Below are 11,671 nucleotides of genomic sequence, written 5' to 3'. Positions count from 1 at the left end.
AGGCTTACCCACATGGTAACATTCAAATCACAAATCTTAATTTATCAACGCTGTTTTCCTTATCAATGCAGTCATCCAAAAGAAAAGTCACATATAAAGTTTGGCATTTATGTGTGACAGATTTGTCACTAAATGTATTACAAGTTTGAGTTGTCCTGCCTGTGGGAAGCAAGTGTCTTTGGTTAGTGAATCAAGTTTAAGATACTGACAGCCTCCTGAGAATTGGTGGTTGGCTAATAAATGTTTCACTACATGAAAAGAAGAAACACCCACTGATCATTCCTGAGATTATTGGTGGAAAGACTAAGGGTTTATTTCATAATTAACAATGGATTTGCTGTGGAGCAGGGCATCCATTGGAGAGGATGATAGCTCAAACTTCTTATAATTTAAGCACAGAATTTGCCCTTTACTAACATTGGGATCGATGTGTTTGGTCCCTGGTGTATAACCACTTGCTGCACTCATAGAAGTCAAGCCAATAGCAAAATGTGGGTGGTCATATTTACATGCTAAAATGTATTTGCAATCCACATAGAAGATCTTGTAATGCATCCACCTTACCTCTTAACACAAGCAAAGATTCTTACTTAAAATAGCTGTAATCCTTATCCATTATAAGGATTCTTGGATAATACAGCTCACAAATGAAACAGCAGAGAGTCTGGCACTTTGCTAACAACTACAAACCTAAAGGTGACACAGTCCCCTGGAAATGACATTTTATTGCACAAACAATCTCCCTGTAATTAGAATAGTTAGTCATGGTATTGAAATCAGTACAATTAAGGAATGCTCTGTCTAAATCTTTAAAGTTGAACAGCACCATCTAGTGGTCATTTGTGATATGTGGATTTCTCTCAGTATAAAGTTTTAGTCATCCTACTTTTATCGTTCTTCCAGCTATTTTGGGAAGTGCTCTAAACAAAGGTTCAGATCCTCTCTTAGTGAATCTTGTAAAGTATTTTGAGAGAAAAATTATGTTATTTTTAGTGTTAATTTAATTGGTGATGAAAGCTTATTTTCCTTTATCTGCTTAAGCTATACACAGTATTTACAAGTATGTTTATTAGTGTTACTAAAGTACGCCTTTGGGTGTCTGTTTTGTAGTTTCACCTAAAAAGATCAACTATAAATTAAACAGGACAATATTTTTACAATAACTAGAAATCACTTTATTCAACCCAGGGGGAAATTCACAATTGGCATTATGGCCAGTATTCCTTGGATAAGCTCCATGCCTACAGTGACCCAAAACAGGATAAACTGTTAATTTAACATACTGAATGAGTTCATTTTATTATGTCTAACCACTATTCAAATTATTTTCAGTGCAAAATATAGTCAGATTGAAAGATGTGTTCATGAGAAAACAGGAAGAGTTTTTGGCTAATGGAACAGCTGGAGTGATGATGTCATGCAGTGCGAGACAGATGCATTTTTTTTAATGAGTCATTGCTCAAAAGAGAGCAGAATAAAGGGAACACAAAAACAAATTAGCTGTCCCACAAACTCAGAGAACACACAGAAGCCTTAACTTATTTGTATTACTTGTTTTAACACAAGGCATCAGCACCATTGTAACACATTCCAAGCAAAGTTAGATTTCTGATTTTCAGGATATATTTATATATAAATAATTTTTAATATAGATTCCCTTTTTTTTGAAAATTGTCATCCTTTGTATGATATGAACTGCTGTTCTATAGAAAACAAATTTTGTGAGTCTGGGCCACATTTGCTATGCTAAAATGACAGTAAACTATTATATCCTAGTCCTGAATTTGGATGGTCAATGAATTGTCAAATCTTTTGTTAAAATACACAACTGGAATGATTATTTGGCACATATACAGCTATATCCCTTTTCAGGGGGCAAAGCGTAAAATTCTATGCCATGTGCCATGGTTGGCACTAGCATCCTGGCATATAAACTTCAATGGCTAATCTCTTACACACCCACGCTACATGACATTCAGATCTAACTGATATCACTGGCCCTGTAGCCGGCACTATGGGCAAGTGTGAAGGTATCATCCAGATAGGAAGAAAAAAACTCTTTATAGCAATAATTTCTCACAACAAAAAAAACCCAGTGCAGACAGATATTGAAGCAATCAGATCAGTCACATTTAAATGTGACTTGTGTGTAGCTTGTTTTATTTGCAGTTTCAGTATTCGCCGGGATAGTAACTAGACCACTTCTGCCACCTGGTGGCACCACATATTATTGCACAATCGCTTCAACATGCTGCATTCATAAACTTGAATCGAAAAATCCACACAGAATGATTTGTAAATTATAAAATCGTTACTAATTGGATTTAAATGATTTTTATTACAAATATTATAAAACAAAACATAAAATGAAAGCCATTTTGAATGATTATTGTTATTCATTATTATTATTATACATTATTTATATTATTACTTTATTATTTTGACTACCGTATTTTCCGGACTATAAGCCGCTACTTTTTTCCCACATTTTGAACCCCGCGCCTTAAACAATAATGCGGCTAATATATGGATTTTTCCTGGGTTTTTCCCGGTTTCACAAGCTTCAAGCCAAAAAACTGTACCACATAACATTAGACTAATGAAATTGCCGAACGGGTTCAGGTGAACCAATGAAACTCTTTATATAAAATCAAATGCGCTCCCACTGAATCGGGCCGCACCACATCATAATTATGGATGATGTTCCTCTGACGTTTGACCTGCCACTCACTCGGACTGTCAACAGGAAATGCAAATCATTCGTCACGCTGAAAACAACCGGGCATGAAAAAAACGCACTTCACCTGTGTTCTGAGCTGCACGGCATCGGGAGAAAAGCTTCACCGATGGTAATTTTTAAACGCACGACGTTTAGATACAAGCCATGTAACAGACACTGTCTTTCATTAAAGCCTGTGTAAAGATTATTAGTTTCAGTGTAGACAGTTTCAGCGGCTTATAGACAGGTGCGTCTTATTTATGTTCAAAATAAAAATCTTTGTAAAATTCACTGGGTGCGGCTTATATTTGGGTGCACTTAATAGTCCTGAAATTACGGTAAATTCTGTTTCTTAGTGTTTGATATGCCCTGATTTTGCTTTTATAACAAATGGCTCTTATATGGATTTCACCAGGTTGAGCAAATGTATGATCTCTTATGGATCAAATCCATCAAAGTGTTGCCTAAACACATGCTTCAACAGAAAAGATTGGGTAAATCACTAATTTACTTACATTTAATAAGAAATAATGCTGCATCTTAAATATCACTTATTGGTTTTAAATGTAAAATCTTCGAAGTTAAAACCATTTAACCACTAGTTGATGAGTTGTCTTGTATCTCAAATTATATGACCACAAAACAGCTTAAATGTAGAGATTTATTTAAAACAATGTAATAATGAAACTGTAGAAATAATGACTTTATGGCGAGGCCCCAGACTCGTGACAATAACCTCAGTTTAAACAAGCAAATGCAAATAAAGCGTTTTAAGGTTTCAAACATACTTTTACAACAGCATTTTAGCTCAAAACTATAAGCTACTTAAAGAATAATGTAGCCGAGTTAACATATAATGTAGAAATCTTAAATTCAGAAAGGTAAGTTGTCATACATTTAGCTAACTGACAGTCAGCTTAGTCATATTTATATATTTATGTTAATTCATTGTCAAATAAATCATTGTTAATTCAATTTTAAAACCAGCAAATATGTTTACCTTTTTAGATTAGGCTGTGTAATATCAGTTAAACCACATATTGACACATAATTGGTGAGAAAAATGATTTAAAGAAATAGTTACAGTAAATTATAGGGATTTGGAAAAGAATTAAAAAGATTTTCCTCTAAATATAAATCTTTAGATGCAAATCTTTAGCAACCTGCAAATGAATTGCAACAACACTGGAAATTATGCATTTTTTTGAAAATGTAAATGGTTTGTTTTTGCCAAGCGACATTATTCAAAGAGAAGTCATGACACTTTTATAACCCATTGTTCCTTTTTAGTTTATATATAAAAAAAAAAAAAAAACATTTAGTGACCGATTTATAAAAGAAGTCCTTATGCAAACACATATGCAAAACATTATAACAATGTTTATTTACTATTAAATGATACCTTAATGAATATTCAAAATTACAAAATAAATGTAGTTAATGCAAATTGGTTACGTTTGCCCTTGCATTGTGACTAATTACAGCCACACAGGAACAGCATTTCTTTGTGCATTTTGTACAACTGAGGGGCATTTATTACATTTGCAAATGTATATGTTTTTTCAAGCTGAAGACAATTTTTCTAAACTTTTGTTAATGTGACATGTTAATATATCAGAATCTTAGTTTCTTACATTCCAAGGCCAATGGGATATCAACTGTAAGTCATTTCAGAAGTGTGGGAAGCAGTTCATCTTCTTGATTTAAATATAAAATTTCAGACCTCTTAAAAGCACTAAAAGGATTCATTGCCTCTCTCACTGCACCATTCACAATACAAAAAAAAAATGCAATACACAGACAAAACAGTGAATGACCTTATATACATTTATACATACTCTATGCAAATGTCCATTGTGCATTTGATGACAATAAGAGGCAAAAGAGAAGCATAAGTAATTTCCTTACCAGTCCTAGAAATGTGGAACTATTGTCCAACTGCTATGTAAAAAAAATACATAAAGGTGTGCAGCAAAATTTTGTATAACAAATAAGAAAATCACAGAAACCTAGCCTGAAGATCCCATCATTACTTAATTAAATGTAGAATAACAACCACATTTCCATCCCAGCAACTGTTTAACAGATGAAATACAAATTACAAATATGATCAACTTTTACAATCACTTTTAAAGTGCAGTAAAAAAGTACATTTTGTGTGGGGCTGACTGAAATGGGAAGCTTTAACTGAAGAACTCTAACATGTTTTTATCAGGAATCAGATTTTAGATGCAATGAGTAGTCTGATTTGAAAATATGTGGATGAAAACTCAGCTAGTCCATTAAGAGTGATAGTAACTTAGGTAGAAAATATTAACATACAATCTGAAGACATTACCCATACTAACACCAAGCAGAATTCTGCAGTGTTACTGAAAATAAGAGGCGGTAGCTGAGTGGTTAAAGTTGTTGGACTCCCGATCAGAAGGTTGTGAGTTCAAATTCCAATACTAACAAGCTGCCACTGCTGGGCCCTTTAGCAAAGCTTTTAACCATCAACTTCTCATTTGTATAAAGGAGATAATTGTAAGTCGCTGTGGATAAGAGCATCTGCCGAATGCCATAAATGCAAATGTATTTGATCCATGTGTTCATTGATTAAGTCTAAGTTGATGTTAAAATCACATGCCACTTTCTGCCCTACCCTTATTTTTCCATAGTGGCTTCACAAGAAAAAGGGTAAGGGTTTTTAACGTGATACTTCTAATCTGAAGCAATTAAATACATAATTAATACTCTTTTATTGTTGAAGTTATTAATTTTATAACACAATTGTTAAAAAGATATGTTTTTCTGTGTGAACCAAATTATATATGTTTTATATTATAATTGTATAATATAAATTATACAATTATAATAATTATACGCTATAATAAAAATTTGGGGATTTATGTGTAGTATTTTTATTTAAAAACTGTCTTCACTATGGAATTATAACGATATACAAACTATAATTGAGCATAGCAATAATACAATTTTTTTCTTCTTCTTCCTCTGTGTGTCTGAGAACATTCCTTGCTGATCAGATATTGTCTTTGTCCATTATGCTTGAGAAGTGATTCTGCCATGCAATTTACTGACTGGTTGAATGTTTGTGACATTTCATTCGACAGAATATGGTTAAAAGCAGTAAATGCCTACTAATGTGCTTGATCATGTGTGTGTATGTTAGAGAAAACTGCTTTAAGAATATATTCGATATCTTTGCTGCCATGAAAAATGGCAGCAGTCTTGGAAGACGATATAGAGCTAAACATAAGCATCCAGGCAGAAGAGGTTCTTGCGTTTTTTTAATTCATGTTTATGTGTATCTTCAACCTCTCAGTTCGAGGTCCATTGCTGTCCCAGGATGAGGATGAGGATGAGGGTGGTAAATGAGGGGAGATTAAGCTGAGCTCTACTTCGGAGTTTGGGTTTAAAACGTCCAACTGGAGCATCATGAGGTGGAGATTTCACCACCATTGTGGTGTCAACACTAGAGTCTGTGTTAGCTGGAGAGAGAGGAGAAAAGAATGTGGTTGTTATATAAATAAGGAGATACCAGAAATGTCAACAAGAGGGGAAAAGGGGGTTGACAGTGCAACTGATAATGAGGGAAGAACAGAAAGAAACACAAAAAGAAGACAAGTAAACAAGTGAAAGAAAAACCTAAACAGTGTGCAGAAAGAGATCAGCAATAAAATAAAGATTTTTTGTAATCATATTTTCTACAACTGTACAGCTGATTAAAGTGCAAAATATTTTGGTATAATTGAAAATAAAATCAGATTTTATAATTTAGATTATGTGCATCTAATTTAGTATACCATCATCAATTAACCATAAAACGTGCCTAAAGAATATAAAAAAGAATGGAAATGAATGACAAATGTTGTGACACATTAAGCAAAAGCTGTTTCTTAAATACACTTGTGATTACACACAGTTTATGTCACTATTTCCTTTTACCATCCAATCCAGCTAAATGTTGTTTTTTTCTTACTCGGAATAATACAGGGTATGAAGAAATGGTGATACCTGCTAATTATTAGAAACAAGTGTTAGTATTGGACTATAAAGAAAACATTAAGACACAGGGACAACAGTACAAGTTACTGCTTATTACCTGGATACATACGTATCTTCTTTTTATGGTGCCTAATGCAGTTCCAGTCAGAATAACTAGCAGACTACAGTAGATCTTATTTGTAAACAATGTAAATAAACTCTATGTATAAGGTACTGTAAGTATTTGCATTCCATTTTTTTCATAGGTCTGGCTAGCTTCTTTCTTCAGCTAACAGCTGTCAGGGAGCAAAAAGCCCCTTAAATATGCAGTTGTGCTTTCCCTATTTTATAACTGCCATGAGCACAGGTGCAAATTTAGCTAGATCACCACAGATAAATGACAATTCAGTTTTTGTTAAAATACTATGTACTATATCAGGTTCAAAGTTTTTAAGAAAAAAACTATTAACTGTTTGCTCACAGGATTTAGTTGTGCCTTCCCCTGACCCCTGGCAACCATCCTCATCGTCACATTCGCCGCTACTGCCTTCACCACTGCCCAGGTCTTCCCATGAATCCCTGTGTCCCAGTGCTGGCATGTGCTGTTGTATCTCCTAATTGCACACAAAATAATGTATGTAATATAATAAAAATACAAGCAACTCTAATCAATTATTAAAGCACATTCTCCAGCATATAATTTCACATTTGTAAAAAAATTCAAAAATAAAATTTAAGTCACTATAAAGTTTTGGATTATCAATTAAAATTGACTGGAGGGCCAAATGCTGTTTGTTTCAAAGGCTTCCAACATTCTATTATATCTCAAACTAAAAATATTGACACCAATTTGTATCAAAAAGTATAAAAGTAATCAATAAAACAGTAAAAGTTAGTCTCTATTGAAGAGGCAAAAACTTACCTGGTTGAAGTGCTCGAGTCTTTCCTTTACTGCTGCTAACATAGCATCTGGACCACTGACCCTCACCTCAGGATTGTGTCTCTGAGCAAGAATTCCATTGCCCACCACTCGACCTTTATAACTAAAAAAGAGGGGGAAAATTGGATGAACATAAGTATTGGATGGAATACCAACCCATTGCAGGGCTCTATGGACACACATTCATTCACACCTAATGACAATTTAAAGAGCATTGAACCGATTTTTGGTTTGAATATGTGTGCCATTACAACCCTAATATATAATACATTTTTACACACACACACACACACACACACACACACACACACACACACACACACACACACACGTTTTCTTGACCCTTACTGCACCAGGAAATTATTTTGCATGTAAAAGCAAGATGAGTGGTTTTAACTAATGGAACTGCTGAAAAGTTGAAGTCACACAATCAGAGGCAGATGTATGACTTCAAGTGTCATCTGGCAAGAGTCAGCACAAACAAAATTACACAAATGAGACGATGGACTACCATGTTTCTGTTCTAGGGTTTAGGTACCATTTGCACTTAGGATCCAATAAGTCAGTCCTTGATTTGCTGGGGGAAAGAAATCTCAAGCTAAAATGCAGCACTGTCATATCTTTTGGTTAGAAACTTATTTGTAAAACGATTTAGGGGTGTTCTCTGTAAACTCAACCAAACCCACACACACTAGGGGACATTTAGATGTAGCTAACTTCAGGAAATGGAAAACTACTTCTGTTTAGTAATTAATTTTCACCATTTAGAGCAGCCATGTTGTCAGATACTGGACCAGTCACTTTATTCCAAAAAAAAAATGTCATCTACAAAGGTATTTATGACATGCATTTTATGCTGTAACAATAATCGCAGCTGGTACATATATTGACCAATTCTGCTATCTGGTAGTAATGGAGAATGTTGCACAAGCACTTGTGTGAAGCAACACATTTTCCTTGTTCACCTAAAACAATACAAAGGATTTTCATTAACTTCTGCTTAGCTCAGCACCACCTCTACTTTAAAAACAAGACAACAACCGCTATAACTAAAGATTTAATGTACTTTTATCGTACTAATTTTAGAAATGCAGCATGTAAATGGGAGCTTGTACTCAATGCACATAAGACCTAAGACCAGATGGAAGCAATCAAATCAGAGTTAAAAAGTTTAAGAGAGTTTTACTCTCATCCAGGCTCATGGTGTCACTGTGGAATAAAAAACTTCATCTTGCTGTAGTTCAGTTTAATGTAGTATGGAAATGTGCTATTTTTTTTCAGTGCATTTAATGCACTTTGCATAGAAAATGATATGCTTTCAAAATGGCACTATGGTCTTTCTTTCTACTTTTTAAAAATGAAAAATCAGACAGTCTAATGAATAAACAAAGAACTATTTGTGTTGATTCATTCAAATGAATCAAATTGAGATTACGTATTTTATTCTGAGCAAATCTATCATGTCTCAGAAGAACTGGCTCCCAGTTTACCTGTATCACTCATGCCCAACTGAAGAATATGTCCCAGGACCTGATGAAGAGATATCTCTCATTATACTCAAAAAAAGTACTCTGCTCTCAGCTGACCTTTTTCACTTGTGTCACCACAACCCCCACCAGGAAAAGTGAAAGAAAATGTATTATTATTATTAATGTCATCAGTATAACTATTATTGTTACAGTATGTATTTGTCAATCACTGCAAATACAAACTGTAGCTAGTAGGTGGCAGTGTTGGCTACATTACCAATTTCCCAGACTCTGTACTTTATCTAAGCATTTAAACTGTGTGCTGGCTAAAACTAAAACTAAATAAATAAATACACAAATAAATACAATTCAGGAACTGTCACATATGCCATTGATACATGCACTGAATGCATTGAAAATTATTTAAGCTATGCCTATGGTAAAAATGCCAAAGTTAGAATTTGTACCCTTTTATTTTATTATTATGCATTCAGAAGAAATGAGACTGGAATCCATACAAAACCAGCAGTGATAAAATAGCAAGTTTCCAAAAACAAGTATAAAAGGGTAGTTAAAAACAAAGACACAAACAGATTCACATACAATATGTAGCTATGAAACATCTAGTAAAATTGGTCATACTCTATCTGGGTGAAAGGGATTGAATCATTGTTTCCCTAACTAGTCAGGAGTGCCTGTGAGCTCATTTATTTTGCAGAATTGGGCATATCACCCCCTTCTCTAAGTGTTTTATACTGCTCTGTTATTCATGTGGAGGAAGCACATGTTAGCCCTCATGCTTTCAGTTTGGTTGATGTCATATGATGGGAAAGTGGCTGGTGGGTGGGAATCTGTAGGTGACCCAACTGGGGGGAAATAATATGATGATGCAGCCTACATATACAGTATACAGTTTTGACACATTTTCTAATAATAATATTGGAAATATAACATTTTATAGAAACAATCAAATTCATGAACAACCATTATATAAAGGGCCATAAATAAAAAGGGCAAGAATGTGTGTGGTGAGAGTGGCCTCAGCAAGGAGTTAAATACAAGCACACACACACACACACACACACACACACACACAGTTCACTTTTAAGGATTGCCCAGCCTAGTGAAATGGCTCACATGCACCAGCACATGAGAAATAATAATGTCAAAAGATGCCGAAATGTATCAAGCATTACCACCGTCAGCATTTATATACTGGCACACAAACACACACTCTCTTTGGCACCTGTGGATTCTAAAAGAAACAATATGCCTACCGCCATAAAGATATACTTTCCCTGGCTTTTCAACACCTATGCACAGACACACATACATGGACGTACATGCGCGCACACATGGGAGAAGAATTTTGCCTGTCAGCTGCTATATGAGAGGAGGTCTAATGCCCAGAATGTACAACACAAAGACCCATAGACAAACAGACACAGAGCTAAGTCAATTCCAACACTCTGCAACATGTTATTATGAAACAAAAGGTTTACAATTCTAACTTTTTTTTTACACTTGACAGGTAATCATATAACGATTTGCATTCTATTGATTTGTAAAAACCCATATTTTATTCATAAAAGAACATATCAATGATATCAAATTTGAGGAAATTGAGGAAACTATTTTAAGCATTAGGTCATTTTGAATATGAGGGGCTTCAACAAAATCTGAAAAATGTTGAAACAAGTAAAAAGAAACAGCTGCAGGAATATTTTTCATCTAATTTGGTTAATTAGCAACATGTCAATAACATGACTGGGTATAAAAAAAGTATCTTTGAGAGGCACTTAGAAGTAAAGATGGGCAGAGTTCCCCAATCTGTGAAAAACTGCATCTGCAAATTGTGGAACACAATTGGGCATATCACCCCCTTCTCTAAGTGTTTTATACTGCTCTGTTATTCATGTGGAGGAAGCACATGTTAGCCCTCATGCTTTCAGTTTGGTTGATGTCATATGATGGGAAAGTGGCTGGTGGGTGGGAATCTGTAGGTGACCCAACTGGGGGGAAATAATATGATGATGCAGCCTACATATACAGTATACAGTTTTGACACATTTTCTAATAATAATATTGGAAATATAACATTTTATAGAAACAATCAAATTCATGAACAACCATTATATAAAGGGCCATAAATAAAAAGGGCAAGAATGTGTGTGGTGAGAGTGGCCTCAGCAAGGAGTTAAATACAAGCACACACACACACACACACACACACACACACACAGTTCACTTTTAAGGATTGCCCAGCCTAGTGAAATGGCTCACATGCACCAGCACATGAGAAATAATAATGTCAAAAGATGCCGAAATGTATCAAGCATTACCACCGTCAGCATTTATATACTGGCACACAAACACACACTCTCTTTGGCACCTGTGGATTCTAAAAGAAACAATATGCCTACCGCCATAAAGATATACTTTCCCTGGCTTTTCAACACCTATGCACAGACACACATACATGGACGTACATGCGCGCACACATGGGAGAAGAATTTTGCCTGTCAGCTGCTATATGAGAGGAGGTCTAATGCCCAG

At 34.8% G+C, this 11,671-nt stretch overlaps 1 protein-coding gene across 2 annotated transcripts in view; it reads right to left on the bottom strand.

Annotated features, from left to right (window-relative positions):
* Window positions 1-3,362: 3,362 nt before the first annotated feature.
* Window positions 3,363-11,671, bottom strand: part of gpc5c (glypican 5c) — an 83,875-nt gene continuing 75,566 nt past the window's right edge. For both annotated transcript variants that reach the window (XM_083525786.1, XM_083525787.1), the window contains 3 exons: window positions 7,629-7,749; window positions 7,188-7,320; window positions 3,363-6,210 (listed from right to left, as the gene is read on the bottom strand). In XM_083525786.1, the coding sequence (XP_083381912.1) occupies window positions 6,041-6,210; window positions 7,188-7,320; window positions 7,629-7,749 (424 nt within the window). In that variant the 3' untranslated portion in view covers window positions 3,363-6,040. The remainder of the gene's footprint in view (window positions 6,211-7,187; window positions 7,321-7,628; window positions 7,750-11,671) is intronic.

Source organism: Silurus aristotelis, assembly GCF_946808225.1.
Source record: "Silurus aristotelis genome assembly, chromosome: 22".
In the NCBI taxonomy this organism is placed as follows: Eukaryota; Metazoa; Chordata; class Actinopteri; order Siluriformes; family Siluridae; genus Silurus; species Silurus aristotelis.
Note: the sequence above shows the minus strand (reverse complement) of the source record. Positions and strands in the feature narration are given on the sequence as shown.